At 57.1% G+C, this 24,550-nt stretch overlaps 1 protein-coding gene across 2 annotated transcripts in view; it reads right to left on the bottom strand.

Moving 5' to 3' along the window:
- Nucleotides 1-1,819: 1,819 nt before the first annotated feature.
- The window catches only part of CDC42BPB (CDC42 binding protein kinase beta), a 103,613-nt gene continuing 80,882 nt past the window's right edge, over nt 1,820-24,550 (bottom strand). Inside the window, exons 19-37 of one of the 2 annotated variants that reach the window (XM_052659923.1) lie at nt 22,836-22,984; nt 21,361-21,455; nt 19,610-19,689; nt 16,448-16,537; nt 16,093-16,170; nt 14,792-14,897; nt 14,151-14,287; nt 13,506-13,645; nt 12,270-12,351; nt 10,922-11,138; nt 10,745-10,807; nt 9,181-9,777; nt 6,607-6,704; nt 6,448-6,532; nt 6,236-6,353; nt 6,041-6,158; nt 5,584-5,692; nt 5,432-5,502; nt 1,820-3,016 (exon numbers count right to left, since the gene is read on the bottom strand). In XM_052659923.1, the coding sequence (XP_052515883.1) occupies nt 2,885-3,016; nt 5,432-5,502; nt 5,584-5,692; nt 6,041-6,158; nt 6,236-6,353; nt 6,448-6,532; nt 6,607-6,704; nt 9,181-9,777; nt 10,745-10,807; nt 10,922-11,138; nt 12,270-12,351; nt 13,506-13,645; nt 14,151-14,287; nt 14,792-14,897; nt 16,093-16,170; nt 16,448-16,537; nt 19,610-19,689; nt 21,361-21,455; nt 22,836-22,984 (2,565 nt within the window). In that variant the 3' untranslated portion in view covers nt 1,820-2,884. Of the gene's footprint in view, nt 3,017-5,431; nt 5,503-5,583; nt 5,693-6,040; nt 6,159-6,235; nt 6,354-6,447; nt 6,533-6,606; nt 6,705-9,180; nt 9,778-10,744; nt 10,808-10,921; nt 11,139-12,269; nt 12,352-13,505; nt 13,646-14,150; nt 14,288-14,791; nt 14,898-16,092; nt 16,171-16,447; nt 16,538-19,609; nt 19,690-21,360; nt 21,456-22,835; nt 22,985-24,550 lie in introns of those variants that run through there. The other variant, XR_008201246.1, reaches the window with a different exon arrangement.

The following is a 24,550-nucleotide window of genomic DNA, read 5'->3' on the forward strand; positions in this document are numbered from 1 at the left end:
GCGGCCGCGTGACCGACCCCAGCCCCATCCAAAGGGCATCGCGGGCCCCGCGGGATCCCCCACCCTCTGCTGGCCTAGGATGGGGTGGCCTGGCCCAATAAAGCGATTTCTTGCACCTGCTGTCAGCGTGGACCACCCCCCTCCGCCCCCCCCCCCCCCCCCCCCCCGCGCGCGCCTGTCCCGCGCCCGTCTGTCCCTGCCTGGTCGGAGCTGGGAGGGCCAGGTCGGATGGTGAGGGGTGGTCCTCAGAGCCCGTGCCCGCTGACGCCTAGCCACCCAGGGCGGTCCTGGGTGCTACGTATCGGCTGGGGCGGCCCAATGTTCTGGCCTGAGAAGGTCCTCCCATAACTAGGACGGCCTGCTGTGTTCCGGAGGAGCCCAGGAAGAGGCCCTTACTAGGGGGGTGGGGGGGAGTCGGGAGCTGAAGGGAAGAGGATGGCAGAGCCGGCTGCCAGCTCCTCAGGCCCAGGTTGCATGGGCTGCGCCGGGGCCAGACAGTTGGGCCTGGACTCCCGACAGGCTAGGCACTGGCCCGCCCAGCAGGCTGGCCCAGCGGCACAGTGGGTCTGTCCCCTCTGCCGGCGGGGTCAGAGCTGCCCGCCTGCTGTGGTCGCAGGCGGCGCGCTGGCGTGTGTCCTGACCGGTGGGGCTCTTTGGTGGCGGAGGCCTTGAGGCCAGGCCTGGCCTGCACCCCCTCCTGCGGGCAGCTGTGAGGTCTGCGGTGGGTGAGGGCTGAGCCGCTCGGGGTAGGACCCTGACTTGGTAGGTAATGACGGGCCGGCGTGGGATGGTGGGGTGTGTGTGTGTACGGATGCGTGCCCAGCTTGAACTGTCAGGGAGACACCTGTGTGACCCGTGTTGGGGACACCTGTCCCCCCGAGGGTGACCACCCGTGACCTGACGGTGAACTCTTAAGCTCCCATCGCTCTGCTCCTCGGCCAGCATCTTGTGAAGCTCGCCCACGTTGTGGGCGGTGGTTACTTACAATAGCTATCTCATTTAGGAAAGGCTCACACTTGAGCACCTGTGTTTCAGACCGACAACAGGTGCTCCTGTGGGGCAGATGTCTGGGTGGGTGGGGCGGGGTGGGGGGCAATGCCCCATGCGCTCTCTGACCCGGCTGCCTGGCTGTCCACCGCCTGCTCACCGTGGGCCTGCACTTGCATTTGGTTTGCCAGGTGCTCGACGTTGCCTCAGGGGCGTCTGCCTGTGCCTTGTGTGGGGACGGGGAGGCGGCTCGTGGTGCCCCTGCCCCAGCAGAGGTGGTGGCGGACCCGCTGGCCGTGCTGACTGGTGGAGCTGCAGGGGGCCCGGGATGCTTCCCAGGGATGGCGCGCCAGCTCTCTGCGTCCTGTCCATCCTCAGCGCCCCCTGCCCGCGTGTCACCAAGGGCTTACTGTGGGTCAGTGTACCCAGCCCGCCAGAGGCTCCTGGGCCCCCAGAGCTCTCCAACTGCCATGTACCCACCCCCACCTCCCTGTGAGCGCCCCCTCCTGGGGATGGTCGGCCCGATCCTGTTTTCTCTCTTTGAAGCCTAGCAGGGACACTTGCCAGACAGCCCCCTCCCTCTAGCCAGAAGCCCACCCCGACCCTGCCTACCGCCTACCACCGCGCAGGGCATCCCCGGAGGCCCCCCGGGATCTGCGCAGGCGCGAGGTCCCGGCCCTGGAGGCCGGCTCCTGCCACATGGATCCCATCCCCCACCGCTCCAAGGCAAGATGGTTCTTTCCAGCACAGGGTGGGCCTTCCAGTGCCGGGGGGCCTCAGGCACGAGCTGACCGCGCGTGCCATTCAGACAAACCACCGAGAACTTGAAAACTGCCGTCTTCTGCTTTATTGACAGGTAAATTGTTCAAAAATGTTCTCACAATTCAATAATTACAAAGACTCAGACGTACATTAAAAAAGTAAAAACCAGAACCCCCAGCAGGTGCCAGCCCCAGCAGAAGGCCCGGGGGGGCGGGCAGGCCGCAGTGCCCACGTCACTCAGTGCTGACTCATGGGAAATGCGTGTCTTCCACAGCGTCGCGAGGACGTCCGCTGGCAGAGGGCAGAAGGAAGCCTGCCGGTGGCTCATGGCGAGCTTTCAGAGGCCGCCCCAGGCCCTGGCGCCGGGAGGGGAGGCAGAAGCGCGCAGGGTGCAGGGTGGAGTGTGGCGGTGTCTACACCATCCAGTAGAGGGCACGAATCATGCGGGGCAGGGCACCCCTGGGCGCGGCCTCTCGGCCCGTGGGCACAGGGCCCAGCTACCCGCCACCCACTGGTTTCAGGGCAGGAGGCTGAGCAGTGGAAGCGAGCAGGACAGAGCACAGCTGACTTCACAGTAGTAGAGACTGGTGAACAGGTGGCTGTGACTGGGAATGGACTGACTTGGGAGGGCCTCTGTCCACGGCTACAAGGTCGGCAGGAGGACTTCCGCCTCTGACTATGTACGGGCTAAATGAACAAAAAGGCCACGAACTAACCTCCACGTTTCCTGTCTTCAAGACTCTAGTGACACTGGGAATGGTATACGACTTCCTATGATGCTCCTAAGCGCCTAGGAAACGGTTTCAGGGAATGGGCCGGAAGCGGCACCGAGGCCGTCCTGAGCTGCCTGCATCCCGCAGGGGCCGTGGCTGGCCCTGGGTGGGTGGGAGGGGCCAGGGGCATCCTTCATGTGCAAACGGAGCCGCATCGCCTCACAGCTGCGCAGAGGGTGATCTGGTCTACCACCAGACGGTGTGGCACGGAACTGGTCGTTAATACAATGAAGCATCTCCTCCATCTCCATATCTACAAGTCGACTCTACGTCTCCTTGGACAACACTGGAGGCTCAGCTCGGTCTCGGCACTGGTGCTGGAGGCCGCCCGGGCCCCGGCCCTGTGGCGGGAGCCAGCGGCTTCAGGCGTCGCGGGACGGCTGCTCCAGGCCCTCAAGGGGCAGCTGGCTCCTGTGGGGGGAGTTGGGGCTCGGCGGGCCGCTGGGGTTGGAGCTGTTGGATGGAGTCGAGTGTTTGGTGGAATCTGAATCAGGCTGTGAAGACAGAATAGGGAGAGTGTGAGAACCATCGCCTGGGCCTGCAAGGGCAGCTGCCTGGGCAGGGGCAGCCCCGCTGTCTCCTTCTGAGATATGAGGACACACACTCTACAGACTTTTCACGTGGCCCCTGCTGGAGAGATCACAAACCAAGGCCCAACACCACCGATAACTCATGCAACTACTACAAAAAGGAGTAACTCTGCCGTGAAGAAACCAGGCAGTGTGGCAACCAAGTGGTCCAAGGTCACAGACGTGAGGCTCTTTCATGGTAAAAGCACAGGGGATAGAGAGGAACTTTCTCCACGTGACAAAGGTGTCAGTGAGCAGCCCACTAACTTCCCTCCCAGCGGTGCGAGGCAGAGCTCCCCGTTCACAGCAGAAACGAGGCCAGGCTGCTGCTGTCACTGCTGCTCAATACCGTGCTACAAGGTCCAGCCACTGGGTGAGTAAAGATGGCATCCACGAGGGAAAGAAAGAAGGAAAAGCATCTCTGCTCACAGCTGGCAAGACTCTGTAGGGATAAAAACACTAAAGAGCTTAACGGCTTCAGTAAAGCTGCAGGATGCAAGGTCAACCCCAAAATCAGTTCTGCTTCTATACACCAGCAATGAGCAATCTGAAAAGGAAACTAAGAAAACAATTCCATTTACAATAGCATCCAAAAGGGTAAAGTATATCTAAGAATAGGTTTAACCAGAGGTGACAGATCTGTATACTAAGACCATAAACACTGCTGAAAAATTTTAAAAAGACCACCTGAATAAATCAAAAGGCATCCCATCTTCATGGACTGGAAGACTTCTGTTAAGATGGCAACATTCCCCACGTGATCAACCTACAGATTCAATGTAGTCCTTCCCAAATTCCTAAAGGAGTTTTTGGGGGAGGCATAGAACTGGAAAAGCCAATCCTGAAATTCACATAGAATAGCAGAGGACCCAGAAGAGTCAAAAGAAAACTGCATAAGAAAAAGCTGGAGGACTCACACTTCCCGAACTCACTACTTCAAAATGTACCACTGGGACTCGCCTGCCAATTCAGGGGACACAAGTTCGATGCCTGGTCGGGAAACTAAGATCTCACACACCGCGGGCCGACTAAGCCCATGCTCCGCAGCAGGAGAAGCCACCGTGAAGAGAAGCCTGTGCACCGGCAGAGAGCAGGCCCCGCTCACTGTAACTAGAGAAAGCCCGGGCAGCAACCGAGACTCGGGCAGCCACCAATAAATAAAGCTGAGGGAGAAGCTAAGAGACTGTCCTGAAAATGGGGGACGAACAGATGCGTTGTGCTAGCTCTCAGGTTACAGCTGGTGCAGCAGAGGCTCCAGGAATAGAAACATGTAAAGAAAAGAATTTAACAAATACTGAAGGGTAACCCTATAGGACAGAGGGAAGTAAGTGGTGCCATGTGCTTTAGAGAGGAAGCGGCTCGGATCTCACCCACATGTGCTAAGACACACTTACACGCTCTCATACTCCCTCAGACACTTTCACAACACAATGACAGAAAGGAAAAGCCTGCCAAGTTCTCAGAGTGAAAGAGAATTTATCTTAATTGAAAGAGACTAGACTGTATAAGAACTAAAAATTTCTATATTTCTATATGACAATACCTTTACAATTAAAAACAAAGTTAAAACGTCAGTGATACTGGGAAAAGTACTCGCAACAGGTAATACCCACAATCTATGAAGAGTTTCTGTGAACAAGTAGGAGGAGACAGTCCCTCAAGAGCAGCTGGGTGAAGGGTGCAGAGGTGGCCTTGGAGGAGCAAACAGCCAACCCTCAAACCTGGAGCTCCGGGCGGGCCAGGAAGGTGAAGGACTCGCGCGGTTGGAGCCCTGTTTCTGCCGTCAGCTCAGCAGCCCCGCGCCCCTGGCCTCCCATCACAGAAGTGCTGCCGAGGCCCAGCCCTCAGGCCACCCTGCCTCCCGCTCTCCTCCCCCACCACATGGGCGGACTGAGGACACTGCTGTCTGCAGTGGGACCGCCCGAGCACACTGTGTGGACCCTCAACACTCCGGTCCCACGGGGCTGTCGGAGGAGGAGACAGAGCAAGACGCAAAGGCCAGCTGTGCACCTCCTGGAGTTCCAGCCATGTGTGCGAGACTACGCAGAAAAGCTGGCGGGAGCAGCCGCCCTGCACGCTCCAAGCACGCGGATGCCCACCCAGTCAGCGCCAGGGAGGAGAGCTGGGCCCCAGCACCTCAGGGGCCCTTGGCCGCACCCTCCTCAGCTAGGCCAGGGGGCCAAACCACTGGGCAGCAGGGCCTGAAGGAGTCCTCCGTCTCCTGAGGCCACGACCAGGAGGGGAGAACCCTCTCCTTTCTCCCAACAGACTCACAGCTGCCGCTCCAGGGCAGCCTGAGCCTCAGACCTCGGGCCTCCGCCTTCACCAGGCGAACCTCACCTCTTTGTCAAAGTCCTGGTCAGGGTCAGACATACTCCTTAGCGGCACAGCCACTCCTGGTTCAGATCCCCCTACAAAACAAAGACGGCCATCACCCTGGGGAGACAGCTGAGAGCAGAACCACAAGCCCGGCCCCGTTTCCAGGCCCCTACCTGCCGAGGGCCACGAGACATAGGGCTTGTTCCTGGGTGGAGGCGGGCGGGACAGGCTGGCGGGGGCGGGGCCCGGCAGCCTCTCCTCCTGGGCCACAGGCACGGCGCTCTGCGCAGAGAGCAGTGTGTCAGCTCGGGAACATGCAGCGGCTGCCGGAGGCGGGTAGCCAGGCCCCGGGCAGAGTGCGCAGGCCATTGCGGAGCCTGAAGCACCACCAGGCGGAAGCCCTGGGCCTCCGTGGGTAAACAGGTTGGGAAAGCCCTCTGGACAGCTGCAGCGGGTCAGCTTTGCGCTAAGAACTGGCAGTGAGAGCAAGGCATGCTACCTGCCCTTACTGCGCTGTTCCAGCAGTCGTTTTTGACAGCGGTTTCCTCACGACACCGTAAGAGACGGTGACGGCCACAGACCCTTGGGGAGCCATGGGGAGGGGGTGCGGCGGGAGCGGCCGGGGCTCACCAGAGGCAGGTCCATGAGCGCCTGCATGCCGTCGCCCGGGCCCATGTGCGCCACGTGGTTGAAGTTGGTGGGGTTGGAGATCATCTTGGACCGCAGCTCCGGGTCTCTGAGCATCTCCCTGCAGACGGAGGCGGCGTGAGGCCCCGCCCCGTCCCTGACCCCCACCCCACCCCGCCCCGCCCCCGCGGCTCCTACCGCCGCTGCTGCAGCCGCTCCTCCTCCGGGACCTTGAAGACGAAGCGTCTCTTGCTCCGGGTCCGCAGCATCTGCTTCCGGCTGTTGTCCGAGGTGTCGGGCACGTTGAGCACGGTTCCTGTGGGCCAGGGAAGGGTCGCACGGCTGCTGACTCCTGGGACGCCCCCTGCCACCCCACTCCATCCTCCGCTCCCTCCGCAGTAAGGGCTCACCTGAGGCCTTGCTCTTGAAATAGATCAGGCGGGGAGGCTCACAGTTGAGGAGGTTGAGGCTGCCTTCCAAGTTCAGGGGCCGAATCTGTGTTGGGAACGATGGGTGAGGTGGCTGCCTTGCGCAGGCGGCGGGCACCACACACGCACCCCGAGCCTTACCCTGCGCAAGCCGACCGTCTGCACCCACTCCATGGTGTGCACATCGAAGACGTCCACGCCATACTCGCTATACACCGTGACGTGCGTGGGGCTGCAACCTGGCACACACGGAGCAGAGGGGTGAGCCTGGGCTGCCCGGTGCCAGAGGCCACCCGCCCGCACGGGGGTGCGTCGGCCCAGGCCTCGGGGCCCCCACTGCGGAGGGAACCTCCGCTCCTGACATCTGACAGCGTTTTAAATACCACCACGCATTGAACACTGACTACCTACTCAAAACTTCGGTTTTCATTTAGCTTGCTTGCTACACAGTTATAGCAGAAGCTTATTACTGTTACTTCAGGCTGAATGCATTGCAAATCCAGGCAGGGGCCTAACGTTTTTTCCTTAAGGCAAACTCCTTCTTTGAGATTCCAGGAAGTCAGACTTCTGAGTAAATACTTAAAATCTCCCCCAAGAAACTACCGATCTGCTCCGAGTGAGGCGCTGGCCTTCCCCGAAGCTGTCTGCAGGCCACCCTCCTGTAGCCGGTCTGAACACACACAGTGACAGTCTCCCTCCTGCCATGGGCTGGGGACCTGCTGCTCTCCCCTCTCACCGCAGGTCTGGATGGAACACCCTCCTGGGGCAGGGCTGGGAGATGGAGGCCTGCTGGCCCGCCAGCACCTGAGGTCTACAGGGACAGGGACTTTCCCATTAGGACAATGGGGCAGACGTGAGCCAGCCCAGAGAGCATCCTGGAAGGCGCAGCTGTCACGCCGAGTGGACAGGGGGCTCTGGCTCAGCCTAGGTTCCTGTCCTACGTCCCAGGGCTGGAAGTCACTCCTCACACCACATCACACTTAACTGCATTTCTAAAAAGCTTCTGCTATGTTGCTATTAGATTCCAAATGGGCTGCCTGATCACACCTGTTCTTTGGAGCACAAAAAAGAAAATACAACAGGATTTAGGGAACAAAAGATGCTGAAACCAGTCGCCAAACTGTCCCGGAAGTGACATTTCGGACAAACCGTGAGGCCTCCTGAGAGCTGCACATGATGAAGAGGGCCCTGAAGGGCCTCAGAGACCTCACCCACGCGGGGGCTCCAGGGGCAGCTCCCCTCATGCGGGAACATGTGGGGCTCCGTCTGCAGACAGTTTACTGACAGACTGATACACTCAGCTGCCCACTTAAAAAAAAATAGTAACCGGTTAAATGAGCAGGAAGGCCCCTGCTGTGTGGTTGGGCAGGTCACCGCACTGTGTGGTTCCCAGGCTGCTCCTCGGAAGGATGGGGCTCCTGTAGCCGGGGTGAGGTGGTGCGTGTGTGAGAGGACGCGCGTGCTCACGTGGGGCTCGTGATGAGCAGGAAGCAGCGCTAGTGCTCCACCCTGAGAGCTCCTGAATGAGTCTTGCAGCTCTAGAACTGGCTGGTGTCTGTGCCATGCACAGAGATGAACCGAGCACAGAAAACGAGAGAGGGCTGGACTCGGAAGAGAATGCAGCAACCCTGACGCCAGCTCCCTCACGGCCAAGATCAGAGCGCATGGCCCCCAGCGATCTGTATCCCGCTGGAGTTACCAGGTGGCTACGAGCCCATTCCTGCACTGGCCACCCACGAGGATGAGGGGGCGCGGCGGGAGAGACCAGGAGGGGAGATGCTGAGGCCACAGCTGCCCACACCGTGCCTGGGCCCCAGCCAACGGCGAACATGGCCGGGAAAGAGCCAGCTCCCCTCGGGCCCCGGCTCCTGGTCACAGCCCATGGGTGTTCTGCCAGCCCTCCTCGGGCCCCGGCTCCTGGTCACAGCCCATGGGTGTTCTGCCAGCCCCCCTCGGGCCCCGGCTCCTGGTCACAGCCCACGGGTGTTCTGCCAGTTTGGTGAGGCCAGCGACAAGGCAGACCCAAGAGGATACTTTAAGGGAATCAGGGAAAAACAGGACACCCCCTCCTGCCTGCCAGCTGGAAGTTGACGTGTGATGTGCGGGTGACCACGCAGACCACCTCCTACGCCCTGTATTGAGCAGGCAGGATCTGCGGTCAGGCTCTTTGACACGAGAGCAGACGGCAGGCCGGCAGGGCGTGGAGCACAGACTCCAGCGGCTGGCGCCGTCATCCTGGCAGAAGGACGCTCGCTCGGTTGAGCACCCGGAGTGGCTCCTGCCCGCAGCACGGCGTCTGTTCCGAGAGGACCCCGCCCCAGAGGTCAGGGCTGAGTGCGTTCTGCCCAAGGAAACCTGTAGCTTGTTGTCATGACCGTGTTAAGTTTACACGTCACCAAGAACGTCTTTTTAAAAAGTGAAACAACGCAGGTCCTTCTCCCATCCGCCTTGCCTTCCCCCCCGCGAGGCCAGCCAGCTGCTCAGCTCCTAAGCTCAGGGCCCCCCAATGGAGGGGTGGGCAAGCCCAGCTGGCCGGCCAGGGAGTGGCCCCAGGCCCACCCTGTCCTCTGCAGCAAGCTGGGGGTCCGCCTCTCCTGCCGCCCACCCCGAGCACTTGGCTGAGGGGCGGGAGGACAGACCGAGGCAGGGAGGACACGTGCTGACCAGCGGGGCGGCGGCGGCGACGGGGTACGGCAACAGGAAACATATACATACTACAGGCAACAGGCGCCGCAGGCCACATGAGCTCCCGAGCGCGCGACCTCCGACCTTGCGGGTCCACGTACAGTCCCATGTGGCTGAAGCAAAGCAGGTACTCCTCACTTTTGAGCTCCACAGCACAAAGGGCATCAAAAGACTGTTGTGAGAGGAACGTAAGCGAGGGGTCATTGGGATTTACCAGGTTTAGAGCCTGCCCATCTCCCTGGGTGCTCAACAGAGAGAACCCGGAAGGGTAGCCAACACAGAGCCTGTCCTTGACCGCGGCCATCCACTGCACATTGCCAGGGGCCACGAGCTCGCTGAGCTTCCGGTGGAAAGGCTTAGTTCTCTGGATCTCATAGCAAAGGACCAGCCGCTTCACTGCCACGAACAGGCAGGTGGGGCCGCTCTTCTTCAGCGTCCCGGTCGCTATGAGCTGGCAGCCTTTTGTCTCCGGAAGCTTGATGTCCATGTTGCTCTCTGCCCCATCGAAGGAGGACCACGGACAGAGGTGGACGTGGTGGTTCCGGCCACAGAGGAGAACGGCGACTCTCTCTTTGGGGGCGAGCTCGATCTGGTACACCTTCTTGTAGTCAGCCACACGGACGATCACTGTGGGACGGGGCGGGAGCGTGAGGCGAGGGCTCTGCGGATGCCCCCCACCCCCCGCCCCGCCCAGAAGCCCTCCTGGTCCACACCCTGCTGTCTCCGCCGCTGTGTCGTCTCTCTCACAGCCCTGGCCCAGACCCCTGGCTGGGAGGTGCTGAGTGCAGGGAGGCCCTGAGGGTGCACCCTGGATTCCCCCTCATCCCTGAACCCAAGACCCTGCATCTGGAAAACAAAGGGCTGTCACCAGCTTCACTGGACCCTTAGATACACTCGCAGGATGCACCCACCTGTTCCTGGGGGCCCCAGACCAACCCAGGACCCTCGACACCCTCCCTGGGTCAGGACCTCCACTGGGGTTTGAGTCAGAGTCCTGGGTCTGGATCCTGATGGGGAACAGCTCCGCAAGAGCAGCCACCACCCCAGGGCCCCATGCGCTCCCCACTCTTCCCTGGGGCTGGAGTGCCAAGACCCTGGGCTCCCGGGGAAGGGGCCACCAGCCCTCACGGAAGCCCCCTGTTCCCCAGGGAGACCCCTGGAGCCAGGCCCAGGCAGTGATCTGGGAGACTCAGGGATACTCCTGCTTTTTCTTCTGGGAGGAATGAAAGGTCAACACGTGAAGCAAGAAAGGAGCGTTTTGTCTGATAAAGCCTCAGTGTGCCCGCGAATTAAGGACCCGTCTCCCCTCACCCCATCCTTCCTGGGAGGACTCTCGAGACTGCTCTCGGCATCTCACTGGACCAGGCGGGCCCTGCCTGCAGTCCATGGGGCGGGCAGACAAGTGCCAGACAGCTGTCCACCGTCTGTCTCATTTGTGGCCTGTTCCTCTCCTCAGCCGCTGGCCAATCCCCTTCTCTGTGAAGCTCTCTGATGCGGAAACTGAACTCTGCTATCCAGGGAACCCACCTACGCGTCCCCACCACTGACCCGTGCCTGTGGCACAGAGCGGATGGCCCAAGCGCCACACACTCACCATCCCGGGTCACCTCTATGACGTAGAGCCCTTCCTCGAGGCCAACGGCGATCCGGTCCCCGTCTGCGGACGACGCAAAGGAAGTCACGATCCTCTGTCTCTGGAGTTAACTATGAGTTCCCACGATGCCCACCCGCCCTGGCCCCCTGCATGGGCACCGTGGCGCGGGACGCGCACCCAGGATGGCAGCCGTGAGCACGGCCTTGATGAGGGGCAGTGAGCTGTCGTAGGCTTCCTGGGGGACGTGCACCGCCTGGCTCTGCAGGCGGTTCTTCTGGAGGATGGCCTGCAGGCCCTCCAAGATCCCCACCCACTTCCGCTTCTCGTTCTCGTTCTCCGTCAGGATGAGTAGCGAGCTGGTCTTAGAAGGCGCACCTAAGAGAGAGGCCGTCACCTTCAGGACAGAAAACAAGACAGACGAGTCGTAAGACAACGGCACACAGAGCCAGCGCCAGGCGGCCTGGAGGGGTGAGCCTGAGGCTGCTGCCCGGAGCGCTCCCTCCGAGGGCCGCTGGGATCCTGGTCCAGCCACCTGCAGGGGCCACGAGCAGCCTGACCTCTGAGGGCAGGGCACTCCACTCTCACCAAAACCGGCTAACTGTTCGCTCTAACTGCTCTTGTCACAGCTGGGAAAACCACTCTCAGAACGTGTCCAGCTAGAGTGGGAGTTCCCTGGCAGTCCAGTGGTCAGGATGCCACACTCTCACTGCCAAGGGCCCAAGTTCAACCCCAGGTCAGGGAACTGAGATCCCGGAAGCTGCACGATGCAGCCAAAGCAGAGAAAAAAGGCAGAGAAAGGGGAGAAACAAAGCAGCGCGCAGGGACAGGGCTCTCGCACACCCACCTCCCGGGGGCTCCCCCCCAAGCACCAGGAGCCGCGCACGACTCTAGCTGCTACAGAATCGTCCGGGCACACAGTGACGGCGACTCTCCGTACTGTGTACAGAGGCAGGTTCTGAACAGAGACATGATTTAACAGAAAATGATCCGTGGTCTTGGTTGTGTGGTCGACCAGATTTTACTGTAGCTGTGAAAATCCCCAGCGGAGGGGGAACTCATTCTTCTGGGAGCTTCCTGAAGCCATAGCACCCACCACCAGCCCAGCAGGGTGCGCCCAGCGGGGACACCCCGCCTCCGCCAACAAGGCTGCTGACGGCAGCATCTACCTTTTCCTTTCCTGCTTTGCTCAGGTTAATGCCCAGTGAGTCCCCGGGAGGGAGGCTGAAGGGCCCGTTTCCCCAATGCCAACTTATGAGGCAGCTTCAGCGTTCAGTGCCCTGGACGGAGGGGCCAGGACAGACACACCGAGGACAAGGATGGAGCTGGAAGGCCTGGCCCTGGGGGGCTGGTGGATGGATGAGCGGAGAGGCCGACAGTCTAGAGAAACAGGAGGTCTCCTCACGCGAGCTCCTTGCTACCACACGAGAAAATGCTCATTAACATGCTCATTAACCTTTTCATTTTAACCACATGCACTTCTTTAATGATTAATGAAACATGTTGAAAAACCAGGAAGAAAACGTACCCTGAATATACATGGAATATCTCGGCGTGAGGCATGTATGACGTCTGAAGCCAGGACGGAGCTCACAGAGAACTCTTCATCTCTGTAAGAAATAACACGTTCAGAACAGGGGGCCCGTCCTCCACCTGTGGGACCTCGGTGAGAGATGACACCTCTGGGAAAACCTTCCAGAACACAATGGTGGCTCCCTGCCTCCACCCGGATAGGAAACACTGATACTGACAAAACCAGCCTACAGAGGGTAAGACTGTCGCGTGTGCTTTGATGGTGGGGGGTGTCCGGGACTAAACCCTCCCCGAGCCACAATGTTCTGGCTGTGCCAGGCCGCGCGGCAGGCACACACCACATCTCTGCTGTGTCCTCTGCTTGGCCGTAAACAGGGGAATGAAGTCTGCCGTGGCAGCCGGGGAGTCACCCCCAGCAGCTCTTGACCCTGGGCTGTGAGCAGCAGACGCCCGGGAAGCTCAGTGCATTCTCAGCACGGCTGGGCTGGGCACACCTGTGTTCGTGTGTGTGCGCACGCACGTGCGTGTGTGTGTGTGGGGGGATGCGCAGGACCACCTGGGGACGTTTCCAAACCACAGGTGCCCCTGGTCACCCCTGCCCCACGGGCCCCCCAGGTACTGACGCTGCCGAGGCAGCTGCAGGGAAGATGGCAGAGCAGCTGGCTGAGGCAGGTGGCACAGCGACAGGCTCCCCACGTGGGGGATGTGGCCGCTTTGTCAGCTGCACCCTCAGGCTCCAAGCTAAGCTCGCCCTGTTTCTTAACTGGCTTAGTCTTCTCACAGGCCCAGGCCTCACAGCGTTGCTATTCTGCCCATTTCAGGGAGTGGGACGTTTACGGGGGGCTCCGCGTTTTCCTGTGTCGATGGCAGGAGGGAGCTGACAAGGCACAGGGGGGTTGTGAGAGGTGCCGCTGAGCGGACGCGGTGGCCACAGGGAATCAGGGCTCCCGGAGGCAGAGCACACAGGCCACCCCAGGCTGCGCGGTGCGTGGGCTGTATTCTCTCTGTTCCGGGGTACATAGTTTTCTCATCAGATGCCTATTTGGCAAATCATTCAGGGCAAAATCATCCATAGCAGGAAAGTTTCTAGCGGGCCCGTTACAGGGTGGCATGACGACTAAGGATGTGAAGGAAGGAACAAGGTTAAAGACGACCAAGCAGCGAACCCCTGCTGTTAACATACGCAGGTCAGGTGACACGCCCAGGACGAGGGCAGACCGCACACACTGACCTGAGGTCCAGGACTTGGCTGGCCAGGACGCCGGGCTGGGCGGACTTGCCCTCGGGCAGGTCGTACAGGAAGAGCCTGCAGTCACAGACCACCGCGAAGGCTCGCTGCCACCCCTTCTTCACCCCGGTTGGTTTGGGGATCTGCAGATCAAAGTGACCGTGTCCCGCAGGGCCAGGGCACCAGTCGCAGGCAGTGGAGAGGCAGGCCCGGGAGAATTCTTGGAGGTGGCTGCCGTGCCGGGGTCCACCCCGGCTGCTGCTTGGCCGGCCCAGGCTGGTAGCAGAGCTGCGTCTGGGCCCAGGAAAGCTCAGGACGCTGCTGGGGAGGAGCCCGCCATCACCGACAGGGTTGCAGGGGACAAGGTGGCTGGCTCAGCGTGGGTGTGCTCACAGCAGACGTGGCGTGTCGTGGAGTGCTGGGCCCAGCACAGCGCCTTCAAATGGCACTGGGCTTAAAGTCCATCAGCCCAGGAGGTGGGACAAGAGGCCTTGGATGGGTGCTTCTGTGGGGTCCAGAGGACCCCAGGAGGGCAGGGCACGCGGAACCGGCACATGGGGCAAAGGGATGGATTTCCAGTGCAGCCGGGTGTGGCTGTGGTCAGCAGGCTGGCCGCCTGCCAGAGCATGGCCGTGGGTCACATCCTACCTTCACGTAGCCCTTGTAGGCTGTTCCTATGCCTCTTTGCACGTCCACACCTAGAGGCCGCTTGGACTGCTCAGGGGGGATGGGGCACACCTGGGGGGCGCGGTCTTTGCAGGACACGTGGCAGGCAAACGAGCACACTGCAAAAGCATGGGGTGTGCTGTGAGACCCGCACCCCCGAAGCAGCGGCCGCGGGGGATGTGTGGCACCCCCAAAAGGGAACAGTTCCCATGGACGCGGGGCCGATTAACTTCTCTGCATACTCATCGGCCCCAGCACAGGGCAGGCACATGACTCGGCGGCGTAAATTGCTAGTAATAACAGACCCGGAAGAACAGAGGCCACATGGCGATGCTTCTCTCTAGACGACTTGCTAATGAAATATTTTAAAGCTCTTTTTTTTACTCTGCTTTCCTTTACTTTGGAAAACAGGTGTGGATGTTAATTTTACAGCAAACAAGGATGAGCAGGTGCCCTGGCCGCCCTGGAGCAGCGTACTGTCCGCTGCAGCAGGACTTCAACCACGGCTGGGCCCGGCTCAGCCAACAGAGGAGCCTGCGGGGGGCCCTCCCGGTGGGGCCACCCCAGGCTCCGGGCCTTCACCACCCCCGCCCCGCGCCCTTGCGGTGGGCGGGCGCACTCACCGTCGCAGGCATAGCCCTGGCGGACCAGCCCCACCATCAGGGAGGTGCAGTGGCTGCACTGCGTGGGGCTGGAGAAGGACTTGACGCTCAGCTGGTGCGCCTTCGGCTGCAGGAAGGACATCGGGGGTGAGACAGGGAGGTGAGCATGGGGCCGCCTACTTGGGAGCAAACGTTTCAGCCTCTGGGGTGCGACCTCGAGAGGCTGAATCATGTGCTTTCACCATGAGGTACGTGGCTCCCAGGGGTGCCATCCACGGAGAGGCTGACCCAGAGAACGAGCCCACATGCGCCTCCCACAGCGAGCACCCTCGCTGCCCACACTGGCGAGGCTGGAGGGTCGGGGTGGAGACACCGCTGGTAACACACTGGCGTGAGCCCCTTGCCTGCAGGGGCTCCAGGGCTGGCCTGGGCCACATTTTGGGGTGCACAGCCCTGCCACAGCAGCTCATTCCTCCCAGAAAGAGTCTGGAAAAACCCAACACTCCTCACTGGGAGAGCGGACAGGGGACGATGGACAATGGAGTGAGAGCCACAGCGCTGGTGAAGCTCAAGGCAGCAAAGGGGAGGGACCAGCGCCCTTCAGGGCACATTGTGCTGCCATATGCCAGAACAAGGGCTCGACCAGCACAAAGCCCAGAGCCCGGTCTGCTCTCTGCCTCTCTGAGAGCTGCAAGCCCAAAGCCTGGCTGTTGGCTAGACTCAAATGACACCAAGCCCCCTGTCTCTAGTAGGCATGGCTGTCTGCGTCTTTCGCCTTAAGAGAGGCTGTGCCTACATTAAAGAAACGCACCCAGCACATGAGGCCAGATGCCTGCTAAACTGGGAACCTAGGACCTCATCACACCTGAATGTTGGGCTCAGCTCTCCAAGATACACCGACGAGCAGAAGTTAGCAAGTGGCACTTTCAGCAGCTTTCCATTTATGTGGGGGGAAAATTGCCTCCCATAAGCCACATGGTTCTCTAGAGCCCGAAGTGCAACCAGATACGTGGGAATACACGTGAAGCAGGGACTTAACAGACACTTAACAGAGAGCGGCACTCTATCGGGGAAGGAGATGCGGTCTGGGGAGAGAGGGAAGAGGACCGGGGAGACCAGACTCTGAAATTTTCCAATTAAAATGCATTCATGTGTCACTGGTTTAATTAAGAAAACACAGGGTCCTGACACTTTATGACTCAACACACCACTCAGAATAAAACATTACTGTGTAAACGAAAACATTAAGTTTGGCTTGTTTACACGAAGTTGCCTAAAACCAAGAAACCCCCCCCCGCCCCCCAGGGAAGAGGAAGCCCTACCTTTGGTCCCGCCAGAGCGAGGGTCTGTGCAGTGGGCAGCGGTGCGGCGGGCAGCCTCTGAGGGGCCCGGGCCACGTCCTGGGGACAAGCGGGGACAAGTGAGCAGCGTCCAGCTCAGTGCACGCCTCACTCGGCAGCACTGATTAGCAGGAACCATCCTGCGGTCTCAATCTACTGTGCTGTCGGGACGGCCGTGGAGCTACCCTTGGCAGGCTGAGGCCCCAACGGGAATTCTCAACGAGGCTGCCTCAGAGGGACAAGCTGCCAGGGTAGCGCCTGTGAGGGTCCTCGAGGCGCGCAGACATGGGGAGGGGGGCAGAGCCCGGCTCTTGGGGGTCGACAGGGCGATGCTCACCTCCTGCTGCTCTGCGCCCGCGGCCACAGAGGCCGCTAAGGACGCCTCTGGCTTTGGAGCTTGTGTCTCTTGCTCACTAGTGGAGCTGGTCTGAAAACAAAGGCAGAGAAACACTGTGGGGATAAGCGAGCTCATCCTGCAGAAGCCAGAGGCTAGTTGCACGGCCTCCATTTAAAAGTGCGCTTGGACCTGGGGCCCCAGCCCAGACTCATTCCTGCAGTATCCCACCACGGACCCCATCTCACTCACAACTGTCTTGCCTTCCCGAGACCACTGCCCTCAGCGTCCTGGGGTGGGGGCGACCGTGAGGGAGGGTTACCACCGAGGCCTCACCCTCCAACCGCAGCCTGGCCTGCCCGCCCTCTGAGCTCGCAGGCTGTGACTCACTCTACACCCAGGAGCCCTAAGCTGAAGTAGCCACGTGCTCCAGAACCTCGTTTCTGGGACCGAGAATAAATTCTAACATCAAAAAGGGCTGTGGACCTATGACCAGAAGGAGGAATTTCCCTTTAAGTTCCATGAGACAGGGAAGCAACGCTTGGTTCTAAGAATTCAAGACTCTCAAATTACTTTCACAAGCTAGAGCTAAAGCCACATTCTAAAACCACCTACAGATGACCTCAGGAGCGCTCCCGACTCGAACATTCCCTCGTCACCAGCAACTGTGTTTTACGAACACACACAATTTACGTAGCCTTGTCAACAGGTGACCCAGGGTAGCTGGGCAGGCAGTTCCACACTGAAATCCCATCGAACCGCATCAGAGAAACACTTTCCACTGGCTTGAATTAACCAGGCTGCTGCCTAAGGAGCCAAATTCACACGGGAAGCAGGGTGTGCACAGAAACACATGCGTGACTATGTACTGCGATGTGTCAATCTGTAAGCACACTCGTAAGGGAAAGGCCAGATCAATTAGCCACAGATATAAGCAACTTTCCCCCATAAACGAGGTACATAAATGAGTTAGAGCTGCATTTTTAGATAAACGAAGGGCAAAAGAACATTTCGTAATCTAACTGTAGCCGAGGAGCAGCCCACTGGTCTCATTTAGCTGGACAATTGATGTAAAGGGTGCAGGCGGGATGGGGAGGGGCCGCACTCGGAGCGATGAGGGCGGGCCCCACGCTGGCAGTGACTGACTTCCTCCCAAGAGGCTGGCAGAGAGGATGTGTGGGAAGAGACGGAGCCCTTGCTTGTGACAGACAGAGGAATGAAAACCAGTGTTTCCACCTGAGACAGACCTCCAGGAAAACCTACTGGTTCAGTGCTGTGGCCAGCATTTTAGTGTGAACTACAGCTTCGCATGGGGAAGGCAGACCAGGAGCTCCTATCAGAAGATTCTCAGGTCTGCAAACCCTCCTAACACCCCCGACTCTGACCAAGGAGCTTTTCATCAGTAACTGTTCCTCCTACTTAAGTCACGGGGCAGCGAGGGACGAAAATTAAACGTGAGAAACAGCAGGAGTGCTGGCTACAGGGGACGGGGTCTAGGGTCACGCGCAGCCTGCCCCTCTGGCCGCCCCCGGTGACAGGAACGACATGCTAGAGACCACCTGGCCCGTGGCCTGCCGCTGTCCACGAGCTCTAGAGAAAGGCCACCCCATCCTGGCCACGACCCGAGTCTCAGCCTCTTGGGAGTCTGTGTCTGGCCCTGCAGCGCTGGCAGGAGGCATGGGGCTGACCAGCAGCATGTGTCTGGAAGAGCTGCCAGTGTGAACAGTTACATGTATTTGCTTCTTAAAAACTGAGGACTTACGGGAAAAGGCGGCATCACACATTCGAGAAAAACCCCTCTTGACAGGTGCATGTAATAGGTGGGTGCCCAGAATGCACCCCCAGATCTGTAAGCAACACAGATCTGCTTGGGTTTTTTAACAACTGGGCTAGGCTAGGATCACGGTGGTCCGCTAACCTGCGGATGACCACTGGTACCTCCTGAGTCCCACTGGGGCAGGTCCACAGACACCACCTCCACCTGAGGGCCAAGAAGCTTAGCATCCCCAGTGCTGAGCCAAGCGGCCTCCACTCGCAGGAAGCACATACCATCTCCGGTACAGAGTTCACATCAAAACATCCAACCCAGTCTAATCAAGAGGAAGAGTGGAGGCCAATCTACAAGACAGCTGGTGTGGACACTACAAAAATATCAGTTATAAAGGGGGGTGAGGTGGGGACCGTGACTCCAGATGGAAGGAGACCAGAGAGGCGCTGGCTCCTGGGCAGAGGGGGGCAGCTGTGCAAACCATCCCTGCGGGGGGGGGTGGCCCTGTGCTCAGTGACCTCAGCAAAGAAGCACCAGACAGTTTAGTGTCTGGGGGTCACGATGCCCGCGACTCGTGCTCAAAAAGCTCCGAGTGTACACGAGAGAGGGAGAGCGCAATGGGCAGAATGCCAGGCGAGAGGCACGTGTATGCTCACGGTGCCACTTTCAGCCTTCCTGCAGGTTTACAGGGTTCTGGTAAAAAGGAAACAAAAGCAACGACAAACACACCAGAGGCCCCGTTAGCGAGACCTGAGGTCACTACGTTCACTGGCTCGTCTCAGGGGTGGCCAGGAAGGGTCCACCCTGCAGTTTGGGGAAAGAAGGACTGACTGCCCCATCTCCAAGGGGTGCAGTGAAGAGCCTCAGCAGCTGAGGAGGACGGGCCCAGCTGCTCCCGGGAGCTGCTTCCCGTCACGGGCGCTCTGGCTGCCTCCGGTGCAGTCACCCCAAGTGGAGGCCTGAGCTGCCCCACCAGGACCTCCACAGAGGCCTGGAGCCGGGCTGTTCTTCCATACCACCAACCCAACCCATCGGCGAGTCTGCACAGAAGCCACTGAAGGGGTAATGTGACCGGCTGCAGGGGGAGAATGTGTGTTTTAAAAACTGTCTGAAACACTCACTACCTAGGCGGAGGCTGGCAGGGGTCTCTTCCCTGAAGGTGCCAAGCACCTCCTTCACCCCATGTGATTTGAGGAAGTGGGAACACTTTTCTGGGTACACTTTACGTACTTTAACCGTCTCAAACCTCACGCATTCAGCGTCCCTGGTCAACAGCTGAGACAACTGTCTCATGTTAACTTACTGGTATGTTTGTGGTCACAGGTAGCCAAACCATATTAAACTATCAATACTTCTAATTTATCATAAATTCATTTGTCACTTAAAAAAACACTTACTCTAAATGTCAGATCATGTGCAAGAGGTGCAGTGTTGAAATACTCAAAAATAGAATCCTGAAAATCTGCAAGTTTGAGTCCTGTAAGAATAAAACAAGACTTGTCAAGGTACAAAATTTAAGACTGTTTCTTAAGCTTTATGGGAAGAATCAGTATCATCAAGACAGCGATTCTCTGTAAGTGAACTAACGAACATGATGCGATTACAGTAAAAATACCATTAGACTTGCCCCCGAACTGGACATCCGGAGCAGCCAAGACGACTACCTGGGAGTCTCTAAGATGAGGGGTAGGAGGGGAGGAGGCCTACCAAGTACTAACGCAGATTCACTGAAGCACATGTTCTAATTAGAAGCAGGGGTCCTGCCCATTGACAATGAACAAGGTGGAAACCCAGAAACAGCCCTCAGCCCCCATGGCAACTCATCTCATCTATGGTGAGACTGACCATCTGAAGTCAGCATCGAGAGGAACTTTTAATAATTGGCATCAGACAACTAACAAGTCTCAGAAAAAAAGACAGAATGGGTCCTCCTCAAACTCTATGTCACAGTAACTTCCCAATGGATCAGTAATCTAAATTTTAAAAATGAAGCCACCGAAGTATCTGAAGAAAACATGGGTGAATTACTTGAACAACTGGGAACTTGGGGAATATTTCCCTATGACTTAAAAAAGGGAAAAAAACTAACAAATCTGACACATAAAAATTAAAATAGTAAAACAAAATGAAAAACAGTAACAAAAAACACCTAATGCTTGGCAAAAAAAAAAAAATCAGGCGGCTTCCCTGGTGGCTCGGTGGTAAAGAATGTGCCTGCCAACGCAAGAGCAGCCAGAGCAACGAGAAGCCTATCGCGTGGGCTCCTGCAGCAATGAAGGCCCGGCACAAGGACAGACAAAATTAAGAATAATAATAATAATAGTAAACCAAGTAAAAAGACAAAAAGGCAAACTAGGAAAATTATTTGCAACTTTTGTCAAACAAAAGACTCTTAAAAAAAAAAAAAAAAAAAAGACTCTAGCCCTCAACATATAAACAGCTTCTAAAGCCACAATCTGAACTTACACAAATCCATAAACCACAGAGTGAGGTACAAACTGCCCTCAAACACATGAAAAGATGCGCAACCTCACTCGTTAAGAAATGTGAATGTGGTGCCAACTTCTCACCCGCTCCGAGCGAGGTCACCCCTGGTGGGCGAGGCTACAGGGCAGGGACCCCCACCCGCCCTGTGCCGGGGACGCAGACCCACAGCCCGGGAGCAGAGCCCAGAGCCAGCACAGCTGAGCCTGAGTGTGCGCACGCTCACTTTCCACCAGCAGCCCTGCAGCAAATGTCGCACGCACACGGCACGCCCCGCGGCAGGGGACTGCAGCGGCAGGACACCCAGCGGGTGCTGTGCCGAGCCAGCTGCACAAAGGACTTGGGCCAGCCAAGGGTCGTGGCCTCACCTGAGCACAGGACAGGGCAGGGCAGGCCTCTGTGAGGCCTAACGATACAGACACAGGCACCTGCTCTATATTTTCAAGATGGAACAAAGGAAGAATACACCGGAAACCTCGGCTGCCTTTTTGGGAGGCATCTTTGGACATACCCTATTCCAGAATTTGGGCTTTGGGATTAGGGTAGCGCTTTTCTTATAGAACTAAAAACCATTAAAATTAAAACAAATTAAATCTAACATAAAACCATTTCATTAAAAAAGGTTTATATGTAAACAATTCAGAAGCTTATGATCCTAATTTACCAGTATCTGCTCTAAACTTTTCTTCCATCTTCTTCTTCAAAATTTCCATTTCTTCTAGTAGTTCTCTATTTTTGGCTTCAGAATCCTTTAGTTTGCTAAAATACAAAATAAAAGGCTTTAAGTGCCCTGAGCTCAGGTCATCTCTGTGCTGGTTCAGAGTGTCGAAGTAGCTAGGTTGGTGTGTGTGTGTGCGTGTGCGTCTGTGTGTGTGTGGGGTGTGTGTGTCTGTGTGTGTCTGTGTGTGTGGGGGTGTGTCTGTGTGTGTGGGTGTGTGTCTGTGTGTGTGGGGGGTGTGTGTGTGCGTGTCTGTGTGTGTGTGGGGGGGGTGTGTCTGTGTGTGTGTCTGTGTCTGTGTGGTGTGTGTGTCTGTGTGTGTGTTGGGGGGGCTGCTTCTCCCAGGTGTCTGAGAAAGCACCCAGACCCACTGGACAGACACTCAAGCCCACTCTCAGCATCAGCTGCTGCTCACTGCATCATGGATCATACTCGAGCTTCACTTTAAAAGTCAGAGTTTACAAACTGTATCTCATGAGGCCCTAATGGGGTCCCCGACGGCCCTTACCTCTGAGGACCCACGGCTCAGTCACTCAGCTGTCAGGCCCCCAAACGTCTTCCCCAGAATGAGCACGACAGCGGGCCACGCTGAAGAGCCACACCACTGCACGCGCAGCGGGGCCTCTGCTCTCAGCGTGGCGAGGACGGGCCAGTGCAGGGCCCAGCGGACCCAGGGGGGAGGTGGGCAGCAAGCCTTGCTCAGAGCCCTGTACTGATCACGGTGACGCCAGGAGAACCGGTCACCGCCCGCCCCTCACCCCGCACTGTGAGGTCGGGGGTGGTACATGCGCTCGCCTCACAGGGATGCTGGAAGGGTCATGTGCTTTCATAGAATAACAGTCACAGCAGTTCCTTTAAATAGCAGCTGTTACCATGATTAGTTTTTCAGCCCCAAACTGACACGATGTCCTGTTAGTGACACCATCACTTCCAGGTCACCCCCCCCATGAAGACGTGTCAGGGCTTAGCCAACCACATGGACAGGTCCACCGCAGGCAGGGCAGCCCAGCTTTCTTAAGGCTGCAGGTCATTACAGATCATGAGGAACAAATGGAACCCGCAGATGACGGGCTCTCATCAAGCATCTGCTGAACTCACTGCCTTGTCAAACAGTGTTTTCTATGACTGCTTGAAGATGGGGAAAAAATTCTGAATATTTTAGTGTGTGATTTTACCTTTTAAAGAAAACAACCGCTAAGCTGAAGAGGTGGACAGGAAGGCCAGAGAGGTGTCCATGGACATGTGGGTCCTGTCACCCAGCTCAGGGTGGCAAGCACCCCATTCACACTCAGAAAGAAACACAGACGCTTCAAAACTGCAGACTCACACACACTCATTCTGTCCTGAAAACCCTGCACGTGCTCATCCGTGCCCCAGAAACAGCACTCTGCTCATCCCAACAGCCCCGGGTTGGCAGGCACCTTTCAAATGAGAGGTTCACATCCTTGACCTTCCTCAGCTCCTCCTGCACGAGCTGCTTGGCCCGGATCTCCGCCTCCAGGGCCGACTGCAGTTCCAGCCGTGCAGACATGTCCAGCTTCTGACTGCGGCGAACCTTCCAGAGGGGGTCCTGCAGAGGTGGTTTCAGATGTTAAAACACATTCTGAACCAACTCACTCCTTTAACAACATTAATACTAACAGGTAATTTATCTTCTTTGAATCTTAAGACTTTATTATTATATTTAAATACTAACTCTCAGACGTTATTAAAGTCCATGGGACCCAATTATAGTTTTGGTATTTTGTGACTTTTTTCTCAGAGGTCTTCTAAAGAATAAAATTTACTTTCTTAAAAATAAAACTGAGCTGATAGGGTAATTTCTCTACATGGTTCCACTACACTCTGTAAAAGAGTAATTTAAGCTATATTCTAGGATCAGAGTTACTCTCATTTTTCTACATCCTGAAACATCGTGCCATTATCACCCTAGTAACTACATCATTAAAAGACTAAACTAATAAGAAAAAGGAAGCGCGATGGGATGAACTGAAGGGTGAGGCTACAGTGAAATACACCACTTGAGGACAGCATTCTTTCTTATTGAGACTCCAGATGTATCTCACTGACTTTCAAGAGTATAAGAGAAATCTGGAGAGACTGTCTTGCTGGCTTCTATTTACATTTTCATTGAAAACAGTTAAGAATTTTTCATTTTTCCTCCGCAGGAGTAAAGTGGAGACGGGGGTGTGGGGAGCACAGTGGGGCGCCACCTAGAGGCGACGGAGGGACCAGCCACAGGCAGGCTCAGGTGACCAGACCCAGGAGGAAGTAGGTAAAGACTTCTAAGGATGGAGCGGAGAGCTGCGCGGCGCTGGAGCGGCCAGCAGCCGAGAGGAGATACTCTATGTCCAAGGTCAGAGAAACCCCAGTAATATGGTAGGGTGCTGAGAGGGCATCAGAGGGCAGACAGAAACCACAATAACAGAAAACTAACCAATCTGCTCACAGGGACCACAGCCTTGTCTAACTCAATGAAACCGTGAGCCATGTCGTGCAGGGCCACCCGAGACAGACAAGTCATGGTGGAGGGTTCTGACAAAATGTGGTCCACTGGGGAAGGGAATGGCAAACTACTCCAGTATTCTTGCCTTGAGAACCCCATGAACAGTATGAAAAGGCAAAAAGATATGACAATGAAAGATGAATTCCCCAGGTCAGCAGGTGCCCAAAATGCTACTGGAGATCAGTGGAGAAATAACTCCAGTAAGAATGAAGAGACGGAGCCAAAGCAAAAACACCACCCAGTTGGGGATGTGACTGGTGATGGAAGCAAGATCTGATGCTGTAAACAGCAGTATTGCATAGGAACCTGGAATGTTAGGTCCATGAATCAAGGCAAATTAGAAGTGGTCAAACAGGAGACGGCAAGAGTGAATGTTGACATTTTAGGAATCAGCGAACTAAAATGGACTGGAATGGGTGAATGTAACTCAGATGACCATCATATCTACTACTGCAGGCAAGAATCTCTTAGAATAAATGGAGTAGGCATCATAATCAACAAGAGAGTCCGAAATGCAGTACTTGGATGTGATCTCAAAAACGAGAGAATGATGTCTGTTCGTTTCCATGGCAAACCATTCAATATCATGGTAATCCAACTCTATGTCCCAACCAGGAACGCTGAAAAAGC

This window comes from Budorcas taxicolor, chromosome 21 (genome assembly GCF_023091745.1).
Source record: "Budorcas taxicolor isolate Tak-1 chromosome 21, Takin1.1, whole genome shotgun sequence".
Taxonomy (NCBI): domain Eukaryota; kingdom Metazoa; phylum Chordata; class Mammalia; order Artiodactyla; family Bovidae; genus Budorcas; species Budorcas taxicolor.